This window comes from Zootoca vivipara, chromosome 5 (assembly GCF_963506605.1).
Source record: "Zootoca vivipara chromosome 5, rZooViv1.1, whole genome shotgun sequence".
Classification (NCBI taxonomy): domain Eukaryota; kingdom Metazoa; phylum Chordata; class Lepidosauria; order Squamata; family Lacertidae; genus Zootoca; species Zootoca vivipara.
In genome coordinates, this window is record NC_083280.1 from 66128440 (window position 1) to 66154412 (window position 25973).

General features: G+C 43.0%; 1 protein-coding gene and 1 long non-coding RNA gene across 5 annotated transcripts in view; one reads left to right on the forward strand and one right to left on the reverse strand.

Annotated features, from left to right (window-relative positions):
- Positions 1-25973, forward strand: part of RNLS (renalase, FAD dependent amine oxidase) — a 119072-nt gene that overhangs the window by 53809 nt on the left and 39290 nt on the right. For all 4 annotated transcript variants that reach the window (XM_035138364.2, XM_035138366.2, XM_035138362.2 and 1 more), the window contains one exon: positions 21324-21497. In XM_035138364.2, the coding sequence (XP_034994255.2) occupies positions 21324-21497 (174 nt within the window). The remainder of the gene's footprint in view (positions 1-21323; positions 21498-25973) is intronic.
- LOC118096479 (uncharacterized) lies at positions 13776-15465 on the reverse strand. The gene is made up of 2 exons (XR_004693927.2): positions 15114-15465; positions 13776-14157 (listed from the first exon to the last, which is right to left on the reverse strand). It is a non-coding gene; the product is annotated as an uncharacterized LOC118096479 (long non-coding RNA).

Sequence of the window (25973 nt, forward strand, 5' to 3'; positions counted from 1 at the left end):
AGATAGAATAGAGCAGGGGTTTTCAACCAGCGTGCCATGGCACCCTAAGGTGCCTTGAATGCTGGCCCAGGGTGCCACCGGCAACACTGGCCTCTGTCCATCTTTCCTTCCCCCCCCCTCCTCACGTCTCTGCCTCCCCAGGACTGTTTGTTGCAGCAGTCCTGGGTACAAGCTACACAGGCAAATGGTGGCTCTGAGGCTGGTCAGGGGGTGCTTGTTGCCTGGAGCTGAGGGGGCCTTGGAGTAAGCAGGCACCTCAGGGTGAGCCTAGCCAGCCAGTCCACCAGCCCGTGCGGTTGGGAGTGGACAGACAAGTGGGAGGCTGGGCAGGCAGGCAGGCAGGCACTGTACTGGCCTTTCTTGTGCTTGCTGTGTGGGGCAGTGTGAGGAGGTACCTCTCTTTGGGGGGGGGGGCAGCTCAGACACCAGGGCGGCAGAGCCCAGAGGACTCCCAAGAGGGAGGAGAGAAGAGGAAGCTGAGAGAACACTGCACAAGGGAGGGTGCTCGAAAAAAGGTGAGAAGCTGCCAGCTCTGCAGGCAAGGGGTGACATAACTGGGCTCCTGAGCCCCACAGGGGTGCCGCAGAAAGAATGTAATTGGTCAAGGGAGCCGTGGACTTTAAAAGGTTGAAAACCTCTGGGTTAGAGAATTTTGTGAAGGCATTTGCTCACAGCTCTGTCACAGGCCTTCTGTCACACATGTGGACAGGAACCTTGAAGGTTATCGGGCACAAGCACAGAAAACCTGACAATGCTAGAAGGCTGTTAGCTGCAATATATTTAGATCACTGAAGATTCTCGAAGCCTCACTGGCAAATATTGCATATCCTTCATTAATTTCTAATGTACAAACTTGAATAACTTGATACGTCCAGTCACAGGTAATTAATACATATTTTGAGTAATGGCAATTACTTCCACTTATCTTATCAAATATCTTTCATCTGCCCAATCAGGGTGATATGAAATTTGAGGAGAAGGCAGGGAGTTTAATTTCCTTATTGAGCAGCGCCTTTTGACCAGAACAGTGACAATTTTTTTCTGCCACTAAAAAACGGATTTCGGTTAACCCAGCTGGTGCAGCAGATAATGTGCTGGATCAAGGATATGTATGCCAGCTGGAAATACTTAAATATATTAATATTGTTATTATTATTTAAGCAATTTCCTAGTATATGTCAAGAGAACAAACTGTACAGCAGATTAGCATATGCCTGCCAGCACTTCCAGTTTTTCCTCATGATTCACTGACTCCACCTTGAAGTAAACGGTTCCTTGGCCCAACACAATCCAATTGAGATTTTGCTTTCAAAGAAATGTAGGGACAGGAAAGAGAGAAAAAAATGTCATTTATATTCTGCCATAGCAACTCCCATATCTCTTTTAAAGCCTGTGAAGTTATATTTTGTTTCCTGTTTCACTTTGTGGCCTGGAGTCAATGGGTTTGGCCTTATAGTTATTTCCTGCTCCATCACTTGTGCACTAAACAACATCAAGAGACTTTTCTAGTGCATTGCACCAACCAGGGGTGTAGTTAGCCAGGGTTGCGGGTCATTGACCCATTATGTTTTTTGGGAGCAAAGTTCTAAGAAAGTCCCCATGTTGGCATCCTACAACCCAGCTCCCAATGAGGGATGATTTGCATTGACTTATGCATTGCTGCTGCAAAGTTCTCATATTAATTGCCCTCTAAGTAGCTAAAGAACAAGACTAATAGGTCATTATCTGCAGCACCCAAGATTTTTCCCTCAGGCAGTTTTGTAATTTTGCACCAGAATGTCCTTGCCAAGAGCATTGCCAAGGACATTCTGGGCTATCTAAAGGCTGTGCCTCCTCCTTCCCTCTGGGGAAATGCTTGAAATGGGCTTCATTTGAAGGCAAATTGCTATTGCTTTGGGAAGGACCCTGGTATTTTGAAACTGAGGACTTGTAATTTAATTTTTGCACATTTATGTCTTTGCCCTGTAAGGGTTGGGTTTTTTTTTTATAAAAAAGAATACTTTACTTGTGGGCTGTGTTATTGAAACTTTTAAAAGCTGCTTTGCTTTGTTCTGCAAAAACCCAAAAACGTTTTGCTCTGAGCGTGTGTTTGTGTGATTTGCTGAGTTGTAACTTATTCTCAGCAAAAGCCAAGCCTCTTGCTCTTTCTACCTTTGTCGTCTTCTTGATGAACTAAAAACAAACAAACAAACCCATACCTTGATCCTGCATATATTGTTCATCAGAACTCCAAACAAAGTAAGAGACCGAAAGCTCATTTTTCATGCATAGTCTTAGAAGGTTGTATAATCTTAGAAGGCGGCATGGCTGTGAGGAAGTATGGAATGACTGTCATAAAGGAACCCTGCACTTCTGAATTTGCCACTACGCTACCAGTACCAACCATTGGCGCCCAATGCTTGTTTTGAAAGGATACAGGACTCTGTGTGAGAGAGAGAAGGAGGGGGGATGAGAAAAGGAGAGAACCCAAAACTGACAGATTTGTTCCACTCTCATCTGGGAGGTGGGGTCTCAGTCTTTGGCTGAGTATAATAAGATCCTCATTGCTTTAATCTCTTCCTGATTATAAACACCCCTAAAGTGAATTGTTTTATTATGGTGTGAGCTTTTATAGAACTCACTGTACCAGGTGTATAATACAGACCCTCTATCCCAGGGATCCACAAACTTCGGCCCTCCAGGTGTTTTGGACTACAATTCCCATCATCCCTGACCACTGGTCCTGTTAGCTAGGGATCATGGGAGTTGTGGGCCAAAACATCTGGAGGGCCGCAGTTTGGGGATGCCTGCTCTATCCAAATATGAAGCGGACTAGTTTTAAAAAAATGCATTTACAACCCCCACCCCACCCTAATGAATGTTTCTTAAAAACAGGAAGGAATCGTTTTAAAGGGAAATGCCAGGTGGGGAAAATACACAGAGGGATTAATCAGTGGAAGTAAAACTAACCAGCCCATAATGTTAAGGACATGCGATCATGAGGACATAGTCCTGCATAAGAAATACTGTTTCTTACACACAATGATATGTTCATGGAAGGAAAGCGGAGCAGCAATTGCAATGCAGGATCAATACTTCATTGGGTGGGCTGTGAGAGCAATATGCACGTGTATCAAGACAATGCATTAAGTGGTATATGCTGTAAGAGACTTTTTTAAAAAAGAAAGAAAGAAAGCATGACAAGAAAAGACAGTGGTTGACTATGCTTCGCTTCACAGAAGTGAAGAAAGATTGTTTTATGCTTATAGTATGTCTTTTATGCTGCTCAGCCCATCAGCTGTTTCCCATAGTGTTTTGATGTGGTTTCGCTGAATCACTTGAGGACTTTAGTGGGAGTAGATGTCAGCTCTTTGTTCTGGCCCCAGAAGGATAGGCTGGGTCAGATGATTTTTGTGCCTGGGATGCATTCACTTCCACTCTACCTGCTTCCCTTCCCTTCAACAGGGCCCCACCCCACTCCACCCCAAAGAGTGGGGAGAAGTGGCTTCCAATCTGCTGGAGGTAACAACCCATTGTTTTCACTTCAGCAGCTCTGTGTGGTGCTACTGAGAATCCTTGACAGTGTCTTGACAGTGACTGTAGCACAATGGAAGCTCAGTTTGGAGGGAAACTAAGACTGCACTTGGCGGAAAGATCTGTCAATATTCTGGCTCCAAAAAATGAGCCGTGCAAAATGAATGTGTTGGTACATTACTGCAGAAGTGGGGGAATCTATGGCCCACAGGCAAAATTAGTCCCAACTTGACCCATGAGGCCATTCCACAAATAACACCCAGTTGGCCCACACCTGACAGGGGGGGGGCAGGTAAAGACACAGCTGCAAAGGAACAAGTGGGAGCCTTGGAATTCACACCTAATTGTTCAGTGGTAAGAAAGGCGTGTTGTCAGTGCCAATCAGCCAACTGAGAACTCCCTGGTGTAGCTTGACTTGTGTCTAAGCCAGGCTGCAAAGGAAGAAAAGAAAGAATCCGGAGCGCACTCTGAGTGCCATTAAACTATTACTTCTTTTGACGTTGGGTCTCCTGGCGTCTCGTCAGGTGATTGACAAGTGGGAAGCCCTGCCTCCCTGTCAGCATGGTACATGGAGAACCTGGGATCTGGGCAGATCCTCTTATCCACTCCTGAATCACTGGGCCAATCTGTGTTGTGTAGAAGCATTCAGGAAGCTTTGTGAATCTTGTTGGGTATATTCCATCTCTGGATGAAACAGCAGAGGTAGCTGGTGTTGTGCCTAAGGAAGATGTGATTGCCTTAAAGTGTGATCCGCCAACCTGGGGGTATTGCCCATATATATATATATTTCTTTTCCCTTCCAGCTTGTCTCACAGTTGTTTTTGACTTCATGCTTTAGGCCACGTTCTGCCTGCTCTGCTCACTTCTCCTGCCGGAAGACTTTTAAGCGTCCCACTGAGCAATGACATCGGGGCGCAGAGATTCATCTGCTTGATTTCTGCCTTTGCCCCTATCTGGTTCAGAGGGAAAGAATAGATAGATCTGGGTAGTACACAGAGGGAAACCCACTCCAAAGCACCGTTCTTCCAGCAATTTCATGTGAAGGTTGGAACAAATGGGAAGTAAGCATTTTCTGCTTACATAGGGACAGAGAGCCAGGTGATTTGAACCATTGTCCATGCTGATTGGGGCTCATCGGAGTTAGACTCCAACAGTAACTGGAGGACCACAAGTTACCCATTCCTGGCTTACGTGGTGCAGAAGTTAAGCCAGGTGCCTTGGCACAGGTGTGTAAAACCTGAGATCTACCAGCTAGAGCTAGGTGCATGAGTGAATTCTCCTAAACCAAATATTATTTTGATCCATCATGAGTGTGGAGGAGATAAACGGGTCGGTCAAGATGACTAGACGTGCCTTTGTTCCCTGACGAGGGAGGGGCCACCTCAGAAACCCAGATTCTCTTTTGTGTGACTTAAAAGGCTTTTAGTGCCATTTCTGCAAATAGTGTCATGCACGAAGAAAATGAATGCTCTTATTTCATTGTTCACCTCAACTGCTTGAGGCATGCTATGCTTTATGCAAAAGTTATTTGCTAAGTGCTTTGTAATTAAGATTATATAAGCAATGAGAGTTTTATATTTATGGCATGTACCGTGAAAAGGTTCATTGTCTAAATCTCTGCACTTCGAGGTAGGAAACAAAGCTGCCATGGCGTGGTCCAAATTATTACAAAGACCATTGAGTAATTCCAGCTTAATTAATAAATACATCCATTGGGGGTGGGGGAGAGGCTGTTGCTATGCCACGCACCCTTTTGCCAGCACATGATCTTAAAGTCAAACAATTGGAATTCATAATTTTACCACTTGATGAAAGTGAACCAGTTACCTTGTTTTCAAAATGCACAGAACAGAATACAGTATGTGTGCACTTCAGGAACACAGAAAGTTGCCTTATAACAAGTTGGAGCTTTAGTCAATCTACTCAGTATTGTCTACACTGATTGGCAGTAGTTTTCTAGAGGTGTCTCCCAGCCCTACCGAGATGCCAGGGATTGAACTTGCAACCTTCTGCATGCAAGGCAGATGCTATATGACCCATGGCCCAGAGGAGAAGCTGGGTTTGCTAAAATATGAACTACTGAAACCCCTAAGCTAAATATCACTCCTTCTCATAGTGAACTTTCGTTCAAGGTACCAACAGGATTGTAGTCAAAATGGGTTACTGAGAAAGAAGAGAGAGTTACCGTATCAGTATGCTGAAGAGAACCCTAAGTTTTACCAAAGCGCAACAAATTTTTAACAAATAAAAACCTAAGGAGGCGAAGGACTGTGTTCAACTAAGTTCTGTTCAAAGTAGGCCCACTGAAATTAAGGAACCTAAGTTAGTCATGTCTATTAACATCAGTGGGTCTACTCTGAGTAAGACTAACATTAAATACAACCCAAATTCCTAAAACAAAACCCCAATAAGAACAGAGCATAGTGATTACCTACAGAAGATTGAGTGTTAGAAAGGGAGGAGAGTTGGGTGGTGTGAAATGCCCAGTTTGACCTCTTAATGCCTTAGAGCAGATATTGTTGGGCTCTCATCATACCTGAACACTGACCATGCTAACTGAGATGGGTGGAATTTTACATTGGAATTTTACAACATCTGGGTGGCCACAAGCTACCATTTCCTGGTTTGTTGCAGCCTAAAGGAGGGCACAGCTGGCAGGCTGGCAGTCACCTAGAACAGAAGTATTCCTATTATTAGGTGGCAATATACTGCAGCGTTTTGTTACAGATCTCACTTTTAATGCTGGTGCAGGTACTTGCTGAAAGAAAGTACTGAGAGAAAGAAATAAGACATTGGAATATTAGATAGCCAAGACCACAAATTTTATTGGCATGATTGCAACAAGATCTGCAATTCTAACGCGTGTGGGGCTTAGTTAAGCTCAGGAACTGCCTAGTGACTCATTATTTGCTTATAGAGCTAGGGGTTAGTCATGTCCCCTATACCCTTTTCCGTTAACCACACTTCTTCCAGCTGTTTAGTCCTGTAACACTCTAGGAAGTGTCTATGAACACATTAAAACCTAGGTCACAATCATAAGGAGAGCCAGTTTGGTGTAGTGGTTAGAATGTTAGGCTAGGACCTGGGAGACTAGGGTTCAAATCTTCCCTTGGTCATGAAGCTCAATGGGCAACTTTGGACTGAAATTGGGAGCGGGTCGCCACGTACGCCACCTTGAGCTCTTTGGAAGAAAGGTGGGATATAAATGCACACACACACACCCAAAAATTGTCCCTTTTGGGAGACGTGTGCATACAATTCTATGAAGCCTCCCACCACCCACCAGTAACGATGCCTAGGCTAACAGAAGAGCCATTTCTCCCCTTCACATAACGAAACAGCATATTTATGAGCAGGGCCCTCCAAATCATTATGATCGGATTTGGAGGAAGGTTTTTCTGGTTAAGCATGAGCTTACAAGAAACTACTATTGGGTGTCCTTGTTTTCTCCATGCACTTTCTGTATTTAGAAAGATGATTCATAATCTCAATGCTTGAAAGTTTACACAGCTATAGCTCTTTATGTTGCACTTTTCAGAGGATGTACTTAACTCCTTCCCAAAGAGAACAGTGGGACTCGGGTGTTTTGCCTTAGCCAGATAGCGCATTAGATCTGGAAATATGTGGCAATGATATCACTGAGAAGCATATGCCTACATCATATTTTTAGAATCAGGGTATTCCGCTTAAGTTGGTCTGTATCAGAACAGCCTTCTAGCTGAGTAATTTAAGATTTTATATGAATAGCTGCTTGAGTTTCTTATAATGTAGGCCTGATTTTGTTTTCCAGTTGTTTCACTGAACTGATACACGCATCTGAAAAGTTGTCGTAACTCATTATGATACTTCATAAAACTCATTGCGACGTAATTCTTCGTGTCTTTTCCCCTGCTTTGATTATATAACTCCATAAATGTACCCTTTACACATCTTTCACGTGTCACAAACTTCAGGCAATAAACTTTATAGGAAACCATTCATGACGACAGTGATTTAGAAATGCCGCTCGTTAATAGACAATTGCTGTAATGTTCCTAAGCACTGTGCTCTTGCAAAGATAACTATTATGTTGCGGCTCTCAGTAGAAACACCAAAATGGAAGTTCAGCAGATTCGATATGCACTTGCATTTTTGCATATCTCTTTTTTTAAATTGCCATTACTGTGTTGTGCAAGCCTTAACATGGCTGAATTTATCTGCAGTGCTGCCCTTTAAAATCTGAAGACGTGATAAGGAAACACAGCTCGAGGACCATGTCTTTCTCATAACCTTTGCTACCTCCTACGTAAGTATAAAAGCAGTCAAATGCTCTGCAGCTGGAAATGGCCTATGCGGTGGCAACAAGCCAGCATCATTTCACTGTGACAGTTTTTTTTTAAAAAAGAAACCCTTAATGATTAACAAATGGCTTCTTCTTTTTTCTTTTTAAAGTCTCTTCTTTATAGCCTCCTCACAGATAGTATCTTAATAAGCAGCTTCTGATTCTCTGGTAGAGAAATCCCACAAAGGAAGGAATGGTTTTCTTGCTTGCTGACTTCATCAACTTTTAATGTAATGTGTAATTTTGTATAATTCAAGACCTCAGACATAATGCTGTATAGAGTTTAAGGCCTGTCAGGTTGAAACAGTGTCGCTTCTGATTGCAAAATGTCCTTTATTCTAAAGGGAAAGAAAGCATTTCAGGCTCGTTCTCACATTGCGTTTTAAAAATACAGCTCTACCCTTACAAGTCGCAACAGTGTTCAAGGGCGGTTTCCTATACTACAGTTTCGTTCTCAGAAGTGCTTCTAAAAGTTTTCTCCATAATGCAAACAGTAATTCTCTATAGTCTTACATAAAGACTACGTTTTTAAACTTTCCCTGCTTTTTTTAAATAGATAAGCAGAATTTAAATTGCCTAGATAAATAAACATTTTACTTGTAAGACAAATGTCCAAAGTTGCTCACAGGTGTGGGTGGATCTGTTAATTTCGATTTCTCTCTGTTTCTCCAGCCTTAAATTCAGTTCACCACAGTTCCATTTCTAGATTGCATTAGAAAAAAAATCATCATGACAATTCACCATCATTTTAGTGTGTATTTGTTGTAATAAAGATGTTTGTGTCCAATTTTGCCTAATGTACACATTCTTTGAAAGCAATGTACCCAAACCGTGTGTGTTACTCTCATTGGCTGGAGAATTGCATTGCAGAATTCAGAGAAGTGTGAATTTTGAAAGATGGCTGGGATTGGTTCATGTATTATTTTGGAAAATACAAATTAGGTAGGTTTGGCTTTATATACAAACAGAATAAAAAACCTTACCTATCTCTAGACTTGCATATCACCATAGCATGTGGGGCTTCGGACAACAGGTATCAGAGCAACCATCTCGAACCTACTCATAAAATTATGCAATTACTGTGTGTGAGCTCCCAGTTACCAACAATTCTGAATAAGATTTAGGCTACAATACAGTACATACTTTCCTGTTCAATTGGCCTTACTTTTGAGCAGACATGCCTAGGATTGTGGTGTCAATTATTAAATATTATTGTTACTGTTTACACCCTTAATGACACACCAGAATAGCACATGTATTGTAACATATGAAAGCTTTGCTTATACAGTATGTCTGTTCAGTGCTGGTGTTTAACTTGAGTTTTAACTAGTTTGAAATCAATTTGGTTGGTGCACGGGAAGCATACTGAACCGATTTAGGCTGAAATCCTATACTGACTTGCATAGGAGTAACTCCCACTGAACTCAGTGGGGCTTACATCTGAGGGGACATGTATAGGATTGCAATGATAGATATGTGATACCCATTTTAAAAATGCACGTTCATGTAATCTGGCTGCAACCAATCGTCGTTTCTCTTCACTGCATTTGTGCTACTTTCATATGCCAACCCATATTAAGGATTCAAGGTATTGTGCCCCAGTGTGTGGTGTACAAGGCACATGAAGCAGAAATCTAGTTGACGTGAAGCGGGTTTGGGTTTCATCAGTGCCTAGATGTGAGACATTCTGGGAAACCCATGTACATCTACTTGAGTTCCATAGTGGGAAGAAAGCCAGGGCTATAAACATACCAAATATTTCCTACGTGGAAGTGCTTTTGCTTCAGGAATCTTGTGGCACTAACTCCATGATTCTGTGATTTCCGAGAGTCAGATTCAGGTTTAGAGTACATCCACTGAAATCCATGGAGATTGCGTTAATCATCACTAGCTGAAGTCCCATTTATTTCTATGAGTATGCTCTAAAGGATGACTAAATCTGGATCCATCTCCCAAGTATAGTGGGGACTGCAGAACGCTTGAACATTGCTTTGTATTGTTCTTCTCTTAGCAATTGTTGTGCATGTATTAATCCCCCCCCCCAGGGTATCTTCCCATGCATGTTCAGACACGGCTTTTAGTCTCATGAGTAAATGAATCTCCTTGATCAAAACATTTCAGGAAGTTGCCTTTCTTTCCATTTCCCACCCCACCCCCTTATTCTAGACATTCATTGCTTTGCCATCAGTCTCATAGAATGGGGAAAGGGACTACATGTGTTCTGGTTTAACCCCCCTGAAACAAGCAAGGGCTGTATCCTTCACAGTCCAGTCCTCGTTGGCCAACAAGCAAGGGAGCAGGTGCAGCGCAGCAACAAGATACTTATGAATAGCTGTAGATGATTCAGGCAAAGAGCCCAACCACACAATGCAAGGAGAAGGCATAAAATTCCCAGGGTCTCCAGCCAATTTAGCCAGGGGTGGGTGGGAAGAGGAGGATTCCTTCGCAGCCTGGAGTCTGTTGGATCAGTCAGATCCCATCCAGTGAGTCATCCCGAAAGAACATTTAATTGGGCACCACTTCAACAATCCTATTGCTAGTTATGGCACAATCGATGTTCCTTGTTTTTTGGAACATTCCAACTCCACGGAACTAACACCACATCTTTTCTTGTATCCCTTCTTCTTGGAATTTGGTCTTGGCAACCATCAGCTCCAAGGTAAAAAAAAGGTCAGGCTGCATAATCTGTCAGGGCAAATGTTCTTCTGAATTCTGTTAAACAGAATGCCCACGCTAAAAATACCTATGTTACAGTTTAACCACAATTTCCTTTTTAACTTAAAACAGCAATCAGCAGCAGCTTCAAAATACTACAGCTTGTTCAGACAATCTGTATCTAATTGACTAGTTTTAAATTCTTGGCCAAAGTATGATTTAGTCAGACACTACAAATAAAATCATCTTAAACAAAACAGTCTGTTGAAGGAAGAAATAATATATTTTTTGCACTGCATTAAACAGGTGGCGCTGTGGGTTAAACCACTGAGCCTAGGGCTTGCTGATCAGAAGGTCAGCGGTTCGAATCCCTGCGACGGGGTGAGCTCCCGTTGCTCGGTCCCAGCTCCTGCCAACCTAGCAGTTCGAAAGCACGTCAAAATGCAAGTAGATAAATAGGAACCGCTACAGCGGGAAGGTAAACGGCGTTTCCGTATGCTGCTCTGGTTCGCCAGAAGTGGCTTTGTCATGCTGGCCACATGACCTGGAAGCTATACGCCAGCTCCCTCGGCCAATAATGCGAGATGAGCGCGGAACCCCAGAGTCGGTCACAACTGGACCTAATGGTCAGGGGTCCCTTTACCTTTACCTTAAACATTATTTGTGTGTGTGTGTGCGTGTGTGTGTGAACACACAACCCCAAGCATATGTATATACATACAAAAGGAAAGTAACAAAATAAAAGGTGAACAGCACAATTCTATGCTCGTCTACTGAGCCCATCTCACTTAACCTTTCCTTGTGTGAATAGGTCCAGCATAATTCAGAGCTTAAAGTATCAGAGCTAGAGAACTGGGGACATCTGGGTTCAAATTCTCATGAAGGTCATTGGCTGACTTTGGACCAAATCATTGTTTTTTTGGACTGTTTATCTCTTAGGGTTGTTGTGATGATAAAATGAGGAGAAAGGAGGACTCCACACTGTACCTGAGGAAGGGTGAGATAAGTATTTGAGGAAGGAAGGAAGAGAGAGAGAGAGAGAGAGAGAGAGAGAGAGGAGAGAGAGAGAGACTTTCAGCCACCTAATATTTAAAAGGAAAGACCCTCCCCCAAAAGCTTTAGAACAGGCATCCCCAAACTTCGGTCCTCCAGATGTTTTGGACTACAATTCCCATCTTCCCCGACCACTGGTCCTCTTAACTAGGGATCATGGGAGTTGTAGGCCAAAACATCTGGAGGGCCGCAGTTTGGGGATGCCTGCTTTAGAATATCACCTCATTGCCACATATTCCTCATATCTGATCAACCTTCTGAAGTGAAAGAAGGGTAGTTCACCAAGCCCTAGATTTTCCTACTGATTAAAACCTCTGTTTGACAAGAAACAATCATGGGGAAAAGAAACACAGAAGCAAGCAGCAGGACTCTCTTCCCCTCCTGTGGTTTCTACCAACTCTATTCAGAAGCATACTGTCTCGGGCATGCAAAAGTTCCCAGGTTCAGTCCCCAGTACCTGAAGTATCAGGTGATTTGAAGGACTTTGGCCTGAGAGTCTGGAGAGCCACAGCCAGCCTGAGTAGTGAACATTGGGCAAGATAGATAAATAGCCTCACCTGGTTTGCGGCATATCTCTGTGTATAGGACATTAGTGTCAACTCATAACATTAGTGTTGAGAGAGCTACGCTGGCTGCTAATATGTTCCCAGGCCAAATTTAAAATTTACCGGTAGCGTATAAAGCCCTAAACAGCTTGGGATTGGGATATTTGAGAGATGAGTTTACTCCCTATATAAACTCTCTGCTCAATATATAGGCCCACCTCAAGGTGCCATGGGCACCAGAGGTTTGTTTCATGGTGACTCAGATCAGGTCCTTCAGCACGCTTGTCCACTAAAGTCAGACAAGTACCAACTTGATGCACATTTCATCAGATGCTAGAAACTCTTTCTACAGGCCTTCCCAGTAGGTTCTGTTGACTCAATATCAGATATCAGATTTCTTTTGGGAAACTGTTTTTAATCTGCCTTATTTGATGTGTTTTTATTATTGCACACCACTAATTTTTAACTGTCTATGATTTTTTTCCAAATAGATGAATCAATAGAGAGTACACTGCAAAATGACCTGACCTAGTATAAAGAAGATTCATACAAGGAGCCTGTTTCTTCTCTTCTCTTACCGACAAGAGCTCCTTTATCCCTGGTTTCCTTTCTCCTTGCCATTTAATATGTCTCATTCAACTGATCCCACTTCCTACAATTTCCCTTTCCTTGTTCATAAATGGTCCTTAATTCCTTAATTCCCACACATACTACTGCTTTTGAGGTGTTTTCCCTCCAGATCAAGGACATAGGTCTCTCTCTTTCTCCTTCCTAGCTTGTTCCCCCATTCAGCTTCATCTTGGGTACCACCACTCTTATAAGGAATACAGGATGCTGCCTTACATCATGCAGATCTGTTGGTCCATCTCACTCAGTATTGTCTACAGCAAAAGTGGGCAAACCTGTGGCGCTCTAATTGCTATTGAACCCCAGCTCCCATCATCTCTAGCATGGCCAATGGGTAGGGATGATGGGATTTACAGTCCAGTTAATCTGGAGGGCACAGTGTTGGCTAACCAACAATTATCCAGGGTTTTAGACAGGACTCTTTCCCAACCCTACTTGGACATGCCATTTATTGAACTTGGGACCTTTTCCACGCTCTTAAGACTGAGCTACAGCCCTTGCCCCTGCTTCTGGGAGCCTTAGCAAGGTGAGGCATACCCTGAACCCCCACTGTGTGTTTTCTGCTTTCCTCTTTGCAGAACCCACCTGCCCTTTGCTTTCATCCAGTTGCACCAACCTAGAGCCTACACACAAGTCATCACTATCCTTGACCCAGCACATGACTCTTGCTGGGCATTGTCCCACTTCCAAGTCAATACTGGGTATTCAGTCAATTCCTTCACTCTCTATAGAGAGTTTGTTGGTTCTCATTTCTTAATTTATTAGCACTCAACATGGTTATCTCCCAGCTCTCATGGTACATGGGAGTGTCTTCTGGCGTCTGGACATTGGAGTCCTTAATTTATCACTTGTCCGTATTAGGATGGAGCACTAGCATCTTTGAATGTTGTAGCATCGGGATAGCGGTTTTTCTGTTTAAGTCATAATGGGAGAGGTGTTGCTACATCTGAATGATAATACAGTTTTGTTTTTAGTTTGTTACAGGGGGAAATAACCATCTCTGGTTCTTTGTAATTAAATTGCCAGTGGGACAGTTATGACCAAGGCTTCCGCTTATGCTCCAGTTATGGTGGTCTGTTGCAAACCTTCTATCCATGACTTAATTAGCTTGGTTTTTTAAAACTCTCGGAGAGCTCCAGCATCTTGTACTCTGTATGAGTGCAGTCTAAAAGCAAGGGTGCAACTCTTCCCCCAACACCCACACTCTAGAGTTGTTATTAAATCATATCTGCTTTGGGAAGGAAGGAGATATATATATATATAATTTTAGAAACAATGTTAAATCATCTACCCTGTTCAAATTCAAACCACCACACGCAGAATTCCCAAAACTGAAACTCTCACCTTGATTGAACTTGACTCACCTCATTGTCCTTAGCAGAAATCTTCACAATGCCAGGCATATAACTGTGCATTGTTATGCAATATTTCTCTTAATCTGACCTAGGCAATGGGTGAAAGACAACACGTAACGTGAACATTTTTTGTCTTTCCTTCAAAACTTGAATGTTACTTTGACGTGCAGTTCACAAAGGCTTTTATTTGCTCAGACTAGATGCTAATAGGCCCTCAAACACGACCATGCATGTACACTTTCACCTGCCAAATGGCTTCTTAATAATGAAACATCACAGTAATGTAGATCCATGGGGAGGATATTGCATATTTTGTGTGTATATATATCCATCTGTGTTCTCGAAGCTACGAACATGGACAGTGTTCTTGAAGCTACGAACATGAGTTTGACCAAACTGCGGGAGGCAGTGCAAGACAGGAGTGCCTGGCATGCTATGGTCCATGGGGTCACGAAGAGTCAGACACAACTAAACAACAACAACAACATATCCATCTGTTCCAATTAAAGGAGAAAGTTGGTGCAAGTGCATTGGTAATTTGAACAATCATATAAACTTTCTTTAAAAGACTAACCTAGTAGAGGATTGGTTAGTTTGGCACAGACTCTCTTAAGGGAAGCTTCTGCTTTATATCCTTTTTTGTCACATTAACCATTTAACTGGTGTTTCACCTTAAGATTTAAGCCATGTTTCCAGTGACTATTCAATCATGGTTATTACTGAGATAGCTAACGAAAAGTGAAGGGCGCCACAGGAAGGGTGCTCCATTCAGAAGTCTGAGCACACAGGGGAACTCTATAAGATCCAGATTGTGCCTGTTCACAGATGATCAGCTATCCCGTGTGAATGTAAAATGGTATTAATTTCAGCTTGGCCTTCAGCTGAAATGTCTGGCACATGGAATACTGTCACTCAGTAGTTCACAAGAGCCACAACTAAGGAAGCAGGACTTCTTAACACAACTTGTAAAGGGGGTCACAAACATGGCACCCATGAGGTCTTTCCTAGCACCCACAAGTCTCCTGAGACACACACACAACTCACTGCTCATGAAGTGGTGAAGGTGGTTACATTTTTCTCTGTTGAAAAATGCATGGAGCTGAAGCTGGATGCGCCACATTCTTTCCCACTTCCTCTTTCATATCTTAAGTGTTTTTCAAAGGTCAGATTAACTCCACACGATCCGACTTTGACCTAGATCTCTTGGAAAAGTGAAGTGTGTGTGTGTGCATGCCACCTTATCTCTCTCTGTCTCTCAGAGGAGGGGGAGATAAGTGACTAAAAGGTTAAAGTGTGCCCATAGGCCTGAAAAGGTTAGTCATCCCTTACTTGTAGAATTGAATGTCGTTGGACTACTTTGGTGTGTTTCATATTTCGAAGTGCTGCGCTTGGTGAAGGAAATCAGATACACAGGTATAGGCTGGGGGGGAGGGGTAAAATTAAATGCACGGGTATAGTGGCTTAGCTGTAGTGAGAAGACCCCAGGATTGTGGGCAATCGTGAGTTGATCATAAGTCAGTAGTGTAACATGGCTGCAATAAAAGAACATGCAGTTTTAGGCTGCATTAATAGAGACGTGGTTTCCAAGTAGCAATAAGTGATAGTCCTATTTTATCCTGCAGTCGTCACACCTCATCTAGAGTACTGTGCCCAGTTCAGGGCACCACATATTAAGGAATATATAGCCAAATTGGTGCAAATTAAAAGGAGAGCAAGGAACCTGGTGGGCATTTGAAACAAAGTCCTATGAAGTAGGTTGAAGGAATATTGAGGGGGGATATGATGGAAGTCTACAAAAACCTGGATGGCTGCCCCGTGCAAGATGGCAAAGACTTGTCCTCGGCTGCCTCAGAGGGCATGCCTAGACCTCATGGGCTTAATTTACATGAGGGTGGATTTGCATTGAAGTTTTTTTGGGGGGGGGACTATTGATGGTAAGAGTGATTTTACTATGGAACCAGTTATTTATGGTGGCACCAGGTTGTAACCTCGCGGGATGTCTCTAAGCAGGAGTGGCAGCCACCACAGAGCCCTTGTCTATGTCCCACTTTGGGAGAATGGTCAGTTGTGATGAGGAGTAGGACAACAGCCACAGCAACTAGGATGGTAGAAGGCTTCATTCTATGAGGTTTGGGGAGCCTCTTCTCTGATGGCCTTCTGCTGACTTGTGAAGACATCCTTTTATTTTATCAATCTCTTAATTTTCCACATTGAGGTGTTTTTATTGAAGACTGTTTTATCTGCCATGCCTGTGTCTGTTTTATATATTTCTTCTTGTTGCTGTATTTTCTTATTGTGATTTTAATTGTCGCAGGGGGGCTTGAATAGCTCGTATATATGGGCAACAACCAATTCCGGACTCCCATGCGCATCAGTGGGGCCCATGTCAGCCTACCCCATTCCGTCGCCTTTTTGGTGACATTTTTGTGATGTTTTGGGGTCACTTCCAGGTTCGGCACGATGCGCGTGTGCATGGTTGACCTCATATTGGATACTCCTAAAACGGTTGCTGCCTGTATTAGAAAAGTGAGGCATAAATCTTCATATCGGGGGGGGGGGCTCAGATCTGGGAGCCAGATGCAGCCCTCCAGGCCTTCCTTTTTGACCTTCTGGTGTAGTGGTTAAGAGCGGTAGACTCGTAATCTGGTGGACCAGGTTTGCGTCTCCGCAGCTCCATATGCAGCTGCTGGGTGACCTTGGGCTAGTCATACTGAAGTCTCTCAGCCACACTCACATCACAGAGTGTTTGTTGTGGAGGAGGAAGGGAAAGGAGAATGTTAGCCGCTTTGAGACTCCTTTGGGCAGTGATAAAGCGGGATATCAAATCCAAACTCTTCTTCTTCTTCCTCATGCCACGCAACCTCTCCCCAAGCCATGCTCCTCATCTACCCTGCTTTAGCCCCTCTTTTCATGTTGAAATGTGTCCTGAAGCTCTGATAATGGCATTTGCTTGCCTGGATGGAGGATAGATAGAGGTATGTGCAGAAACCAGCTAACATATGGTATAAAGCTAACATTTACGTTTGTTGCCCCACTCACTTTTGCCTCTGGCCCTGGCCACCCTTGGCATTTGGTTCCACCCACCCCTGAATGATTGTGCCTTTGGTTGTAGCTCTTGGACTAAAATCAGTTCACCACCCCTGCATTATAATAAAACATAGGGCTCAGGACCTCAGGCCTCCTGGCTTCTCTTAGCTGTTCTATCTGCCCCCAAAACACACACACACAAAGCCACATAGCTACACCCTCTCTTATTGCTTTTGCCTGGCTAAAATGTGTCATTGAACTGCGATAATGGATGGAGGATAGACAGGTGACGTTTGCATAGCTTGAATGTGCAAATATACGAATCATAGCCGTTGCTTCACCAGCTTTTGCAACAGGCCCTGCCCATCATTGCCATGTAGCTCCCGGAAGGTTTCTCATGAGGGAATACTGCCCTCAGACTGGGGGGCGGGGAGGTTTCCTCACCTCTATAATAAAATTAATAACTGTTGGGGATGCTTTAGCTGCAGATTTCTTGCATTCAGCTGAATGAAGTGGGGGTGGGGAGGGCAGGCTGGGTTGTGGTGCCTCCCACTTCATTGGTGTATATAAAGTGTTTAAAAGAGTCATTAAACTTCAGTGCCCGTGGGGTGAATGAGGCACCGATGAAAGGGTGAGTCAAGTAGTCAGGGCGGAGGCTGTGAATACAGTTGAAGTGCATGACAGCTATGGATTAGCAGCCCTTCCTATTGCCCTGTGGGGCTCGCAGCTCTGGAGTTTGCTTCAGAACCACTGCTGGGTGACGCGAAGCAGTGACAGCTGTGACTACCTGCAGATGGCACTGGTGATTTCCTCAGTTTCAAGGAAGCATCAACTTCATTTAGCCAGCGAGAAACATACAGTCGTACCTTGGTTGTCAAACGCCTTGGTACTTGTCCGTTTTGGCACCTGAACGCTGCAAACCCACAAGTTTGCGGGTATGCGAACGTTCTTTGGAAGCCAAACTTCTGACGGGGCTTCCACAGCTTCTGATTGGCTGCAGGAGCATACTGCAGCCAATCAGAAGCCGTGCCTTGGTTTCCAAACGTTTTGGAAGTCGAACAGACTTCCGGAACAGATTCCATTCGACTTCTGAGGTACCACTGTATTTGTCTTTGCCTTACAAAATGTTCTTGCGGATCCTTTCCCCCAGATGGTCATTCCTTTTTTCCTAATGACTTTTTAAAATATAATATCACATACCGTAGCATTCTTTTTCAGGCCAGAGCACTGTAATTTTCCTTTTCACAGAAGACATGTGAAAATGTTGCCTGCCCAATGACTAGCACTCTTCAGAATACTGGCCATATTTCGGAGGACCTAAAGAAAACAATGGACTTATAAAACTTTGGGTGCCACCATTAGGAACATGGGAAGTTGCCTTATACGTACTGAGTCAGATCATTGCTGCATCCGGCTCAGGACTGTCTACACTGATTAGCAGTGCCTCTCTGTGGTTTCAAACAGTGTATCTCCCAACCCTAGCTAAAGATTGAACCTGGGATCTTCTGCATGCAAAGCAGGTACCCCACCACTGAGCCTAAAGCCCCTCTGTACTTAACCTGAACAAGAATATCTGTTATCAGAAATAAAATAAATTCCTTCCAGCAGCACCTTAAAGACCAACTAAGTTTTTTATTTTGGTATGAGCTTTCATGTGCATGCACACTTCTTCAGATACCACATACCGTATCTGAAGAAGTGTGCATGCACACAAAAGCTCATGCCAAAATAAAAAACTTAGTTGGTCTTTAAGGTGCTGCTGGAAGGAATTTTTTTTATTTTGTTTTGACTACGTCAGACCAACACGGCTACCTCCTGTAACTGTTATCAGAAATGCCATTTTGATTTTGTGGAATTTTCTCTCACTCAATGTGTGAATGGGTGGCTCTGTTGAAATTGTTAGGAATGTAGACTTTTGCTTCCTACCAGGCTTTAGCGAGGTAGTAACCAGTTAATGGTTTCTTACTAGGTTAGCGGTTAGTCCCCTCTGTTCTTATCTGAAATTGTTTATTTGTCAAGAAATCTGCAAATATATATATAAGCATGTTTCTGTGGGTTTTGTTGTTTTTTTTTTAGTTTTATGGTACCAGCTGCTTTGAGGGTCCTTAGCAGATGTGAAAGTGGAATAAATGAATGAATGAATGTCTCCATGTGTGTTTAGTCCGGGGAAATTACTCTGGAGCCATGTTGAAATGAAACAGCGCTTTTAATCTCTAATCGTGAATGCGCTGGTTCTTGTCCATGACTCACAATCTTATCTATACTCACAGCAGCATAGACATATATATTTTTGTACTCATGAACTCCCAGATCTAGAGGTCACCAAGAACTGAGTCTGTGTTGTCAAGAATGTTGCTGATTAGTAATGAAAAGATTATTTGGTGCTTAAGATTGATATTTTCTGGAGTCCTTGTTCTAAATTCCAAACACGCAGATGCACACGTGTGGTTGCATGACTTTTTAGTAATTTTTTGCACGCAAAGGAAATCTACCTATGCGGGCAATTCTACTGAGTACAATATTACGAATGTATTGTTCTTTATTATGGAAGCTTGAAAGTATTCTCCTTGACTGCTTTTAAGGAGAAAGAGACTAAAATAAAACTCACATTCTTGAATTTATGTCTGCATTATAATAAGAGGACAAGGTCACCAGCCCAGACCACCACAGCTGCCCCTGGGGCATATACAGTACCCTTTCCTATTCACTACCAGGGGAACTCCGTTCACATATTTGATATTTATTTGACACCAAAGGTGACCTCATCGCTAGGGGCCAAACAAAATGTTTGTTCCATAGTTTTCCTATATACCTCCCACTGTGGATAGGTGTACAATTCCAAATGGGACCGTTCTGACCATGCCATAGTCCATGACCCAGTTCCACCACATTGGACCCACCTGTTAAAGAGCAAACTACATGACAAAACATATCTAGTTTGGTGCTGAGATGAATAGCGAAGCCCTGGATAGATGGCCACCGCAGACCATTCTGGGTGCTCAGGGCTCTATGCCTAAGGGGATCTCCATCACCTGATGGTATATTGAATGAGGAAACTTCCTCAACAGCTCAGATGGCATAGATCGGATAGGATGGGCAGTTTTGTTTTGTTTTTTTGAATGATTGGGGATATATGTATGCGTGGCATGAGCTTTACAACATTGTGAGCTGCCTGAGGTCATCTCTGACACCAAGGGAGAAGAATTTTCAAGGACATTTGGAGCAGGGGATTTGGGAATGGGTACTTCATCAGCAAATCTGATAGTAGTTCTTGGGGCATGAATAATGATGTAGGCTCCTCACGGTTCACACACAGTGGTCAGAGTGTCAGAGTAGGACTGGGGAAACCCAGGTTCGAAAGCCCACTCAGCCGTTGGGCAACCTTGGGCCAGCCACTATCACGCACGAGGATAAAATAGAGAACCACATATGCCACCGTGAGGTCCTTGAAGGGAAGGTGGGGTAGAAATGTAACAGCAATAATAACAAAGATTTGAAAGTACACTCTTAGGACATCCTTTGAGTTTTATTCCTTGGGAGGAAATGGATTCCTATTTGCCTAATAACATTTTTGGAACGGGTTTCTGAATGGAGTACAGCGTCTCTGTTCTTGAGTGGGCTTTTAGAACTTACTGTAAGTTATGAAATGTCCCAAATTAAATGTTTTAATATGCGATATGATACCCTTAGTGAGATGTAATTCTTCTTCTGCTGCTGCTGCTGCTGCTCGTTATAGCCATTAGCTAGTAATCCGATTACATATATTTTGTGGATGATACGATTTTATCTTGCAGGACTTTCCTCTTAGCCATAATGTGTTCTCAAGATTCTGTTGTGGTTGTGCAAGTGGCTTATATCGCCCCCCCCCCTGCTCTGTTTCACCTCCACTCGCATCTACCTGTCCCCTTCCCTTTCCACTTTACACACAAGGATATATCCTATGCTTCATAAAATGTGGCTTCTTAAATATCCTTAAAATTGTCAGATGACCGTCTTATGTGACAGTAACAAAGACCCAGGGCTACATTCATGTTCTGTCATTTGAAACTATGCAATGGCGCATGGCTTCTGCCGCCCGCACCCCCCCCCTCCCTTTTATTTCTAGGCACATATGAGTGCTGTTTTAGGAAAAGTCTAAGCAGCTTAACTATAGCATTATTTGCAGGTTTAATGCTCTGAGAGAAAAGTAATTGTCTAATTCCTTTATTTGTCTTTTCCCCCCCGCAGTAATTAACAAAAGTCAAAGGCAGCAACTGGAATCTGTGAGCTACTCCTCTCGTTATGCTCTAGGCCTTTTTTATGAAGCCGGCACACAGATTGATGTCCCTTGGGCAGTACGGTACATCTCCGATAATCCCTGCATACGCTTCATCTCCATTGATAATAAGAAGCGCAATACAGGTCAGTGCTCCCATTATTCCCTTTAAGCACAGTAACAAAGGAGGGTGTAGATCATGAAGGGGGTGGGGAGAAGCGACTTAATTGAGTGTTGCTATTCTGAACAGAGCAAGTATTTAACTCCATGCCGTAGGGGATTAACAAGAAACAAACAAAAAAGTAATGTCACATTTGGCCTGTAATAAAATGCACAATGAAATTAAGAAGAATTTTTTTAAAAAATCATCATCATCATCATCACCCAACACATGGTTTATATTATAGCATTTTATGAAAGCAGTGTTAGAGATGGGTTAAAAAGAGAAAGAGGAAGAACAAAGGAAAACATCAAAACCCAGCTATTCCAAGAAATGCCCTGGTTCTGCTGTTTAAAGCTTTGATTTTTGCACAATTTATTCTACCGTCCATCCAGAATTTTACTACCCTTTGTCACTTCTCCCCACCGAGCATGCTTGGCTCCAGAAATGAATTGTGTAGGCATGGCTGATGAGCCCAGTCCTGTGTCAGTGACTGGGGGTGGGTGGGGTTTAGCATGGAAAGACCATGACGTTTCCGTAATTCCATATATTATTCGAGAAGACCTTCATCTTTTTTTGCGAAGTGCTGCTTTTGTCAGCGTTTCGGAATACATTGCTGAAAATGGTTGTGGAAAAGACATTGGGTGCCACTTTTATTTCCTCCCCTTCTGAGGCAAATGTATTCTTTGGAGGAGGAGAGATTTTCATCAGGACTGTGGCATGGGAAGAAAGGTTTTAACACCCACCCACCTTCCACCTCGTTTCTCCTGTCCTAGGGTATGCTTCCCCCCAACTTCACCTGCTCCTACATTGCAGTTTCCAAGACACGGTTAACAAACCACACATTTAATGTGTACTTTGGCTCTAAAGTCTCCAGAATTCTGCATTTTGCCACAGTTCTAATGATGTGCAAATGGTTGTCGGCATCTATCTGTCTCGAAGGACAGTGGCGTGGGCCCCTGAAAGTGAAGTCCTATTTCCAGCATCTCCTTAGAAGTCCCTCTAGATTGTATATTTTCAAAGGTGTCTTCTCAAAATGAACCGAGACTTGCCTTTTTCCAAGGCAGGAATGCACACAGTCCGCATGTTGTGTCTTAAGACTGTATTCTTTCAGGGGAAACTGTGCCAAGCTCTTCCTGCAGAGCTGCTGTTGCAAAGGTGCAAGTGCAGTGGCAATTTGCACCAATTGGGTAGAATCTGTAGACATTTGAGCCTCTGCTCTTTAAGGGCACCGCTGTGGGCCATCTGCCAGGAAAGGCTGCCCTCTGCTCCTAACCGTTTCACCCTTGTCCCTGTAACTGCAGCATCCCTAATGAATGCAGCTGTCATGTAGGTCATATCAGGAGGCCATGGGAGGTGCAGCCCACCAAGGGCATAGAAGGTCAAGATCTGGACCTTGACCTAAATCCAATATTGAACACAGGGCAATGAAGCATGAGAAGTACTAGAGTGATGTGCTTTCAGTTGCAGCCTGCTGTTTTCCTAGATGGCTTTCTAAGTTGGTCTTCATTCAAAGATAGGTATATATACATAGCCATCTATGTCTATGTATGTATAGATCTAGATATAGATGGCTTTCTATATTTCCCAGCCTTCATTTCCCTGCTCAGATCACTAAATAAAAATTGCACAGATTTAGTTTGGTTGTGCAGGGTATTATTATTATTATTATTATTATTATTATTATTATTAGGCAAGCCCTGACTTCCAACAGTGTAAGAACCATATATAAGACATACTTTTTTTAAAAAAAATTAGTAGTAGTATTTATAAATTTGTATCCCAGCCTTCAACTGTAGATCTCAGGGTGGTTCACAGCATAAAAATACAAGATAAAAGCACTAAATATATTATAAAAACAAGGACAAAACCAAATCAAGCCAGTAACACCCCCACACCTCAATTTATAACCAGAAAAATAGTTATTAATAACTACTTTTATCTGTCCTCATTGTCAACAACAGTCATACTGTCTTTGTTTTATTTATTTTAGAGATGCATATCATACCCTTCCATAAAATTCCCAGGGCATCTTCCCAGTTTTCACTTCCATCAGCATCTCTTGGACTGCTCCCCAAATCTTGCTCTGCTCTCCCAGTTGGCTTACGGTTTATGTTTGTGATGTGGGAGAGGAATTTTAACCTTCCATCTCTTATATTGTGCATTTTGTACAAAATCATGTGTGCTGTGAGGATTCTCACATTTAAAACATCTGAAACATGAAAATATATTGGTTATATTGGTTATATTAAAGTATAGGTTAAGAATTGATATTTAAGGATATTTTTTTCAGCAGAAAGGCGTAACTTTTCACCTTTTCACCTGCATGGTTTGTCAGGGAATCCAGCTTGGCTAGCTGCTTCTTTCCCCTTCTTCTTCTCATCTATTGCCATCTTGCCATCAACCAACTTATGGTCCTGTGATTGTGGCAGCTGTGAAGCTTGCCCAGATCAACCATAATCCTGCAAGGGCCCACCTCCTGTGGCCAACATTGGCAGGTGGACAGCCCCACCCACCTGACAATGTTCTTGCAGGTGCAGTTTGGATTGAGACCACACCTGTAAATGGATATTTCTCTTCTGCAAACTGAGAAAATGCACAACAGAAGCAGCTAGCCACTTCTGGAACATTGGGGAGAATTATTTGGGGCTAATAGCTACAGTAGTGGTAGTAGTAGTAGTAGTAGTAGTAATTTATTATTTATACCCCGCCCACTTGGGCAGCTTCCAACAGAAAAATAAAATAAAATAATATATTAGACATTAAAAGCCTCCCTAAACAGGGCTGCCTTCAGATGTCTTCTAAAAGTCTGGTAGTTGTTTTTCTCTTTGACATCTGATGGGAGGGCGTTCCACAGGGCGGGCACCACCACTGAGAAGGCCCTCTGCCTGGTTCCCTGCAACTTGGCTTCTCGCAACGAGGGAACCGCCAGAAGGCCCTAGGTGCTGGACCTCAGTGTCCAGGCAGAACGATGGGGGTGGAGACACTCCTTCTGGTATACTAGACCGAGGCCATTTAGGGCTTTAAAGGTCAGCACCAACGCTTTGAACTGTGCTCGGAAACGTACTGGGAGCCAATGTAGATCTTTCAAGACCGGTGTTATGTGGTCTCGGCGGCTGCTCCCAGTCACCAGTTTAGCTGCCGCACTCTGGATTAGTTGTAGTTTCCAGGTCACCTGCAAAGGTTGCCCCACGTAGAGCGCATTGCAGTAGTCCAAGCAAATGGGATGGGCAGGTGCCTGTTAGGAAATTTGTATTGCTCAATGAAGTGCCAACTCCATTATTGTTTCTATTGTGTTTAATTAAACAAAACAAGAATGGAAGGGGGAGTAAAATATCAGCCTCCGTTGATTGAAATACCATGCCATTGTGCCTATATACATGTAAGCCTGATTCAACCAGCTGCTCCTGGTGGATTAAGAGAAAGCCACAGTGTATCAAAGCATCCTCATCCTTCATGACACAGATTTATAAATTGAGAGTGGGGGGAGAGAAATATTTGTTGGCAGTAATTTGTCTAAGATAACCAGCTTTCTCAGAGGGAGTGAACTATATAACTGATATAAGCTTTTTTAAAAAAAATGCTGAAGACCAGCAGTTGCAGATGAATTTCTTCCCACAAGACCTCATTATGACATATGGTCCTCCTTCTCTTTTGTACTCTGTTGCCCCTTGTTAACTCGGTTGAATTTTGCAAATTGCTACTCGGTTCCAAGAAAAGTAGTAGTAGGACAATGTGCTTATTAGCAGCAAAACAGAAATAGTTGTGATGGCAAGGGCTCTATTTAATCTCAGGGGTTTTATGAGATGGTTCCATATTCTCTGGGTTTTCTTTAATTTTTTTAAAAAACAGGGATGAAATAGCTGAATAAGAACAGTAAGAGTGAAGGGGATTTTTGTCCTTAAGGACATACTTCATATGCCATGTATAACGAGCATTATTGCAAGCCAGGATGCTTATGGTGAAGACTATCTAGCCAGGGAGATGATAGATAGATGATAGATAAATAGATAGATGATAGATATTCCCCAAAACTATAATGCTCATAGTCATTGCATAGATATTATAGATATTATGGATGTTTCACATGCACAGGCATGTTAGCTGCCCTGTGCTCCCATTGGAAGGAAGATAAGTACGAGGGTATAAATAAGTGCTTAAAACTTAACTCATACACATTGTTCTCAGTCTGCAGTGCATAACATGTTTGGCCAACTCTGGTGCACGAAACCCACAAAGAGTGGGCTTTGCCGAAAGAAGAAGCAAGCCATAGGGTGCAGACAGAAGGTGTCATTCTTCTTTGTCCTGCCTACCAACTTCGTGTAGGCTTCTTGACATGGTGCCAGTTGTGTCATGCCAATATGCATCAGACAGAGCAGAAAACAGCGTTCCTTGCAAGGCTCATTCTCGCCTGGTGAGACTCAGTAGATCAGGGATGGGGAACCTGTGGCCCTCCAGAAGT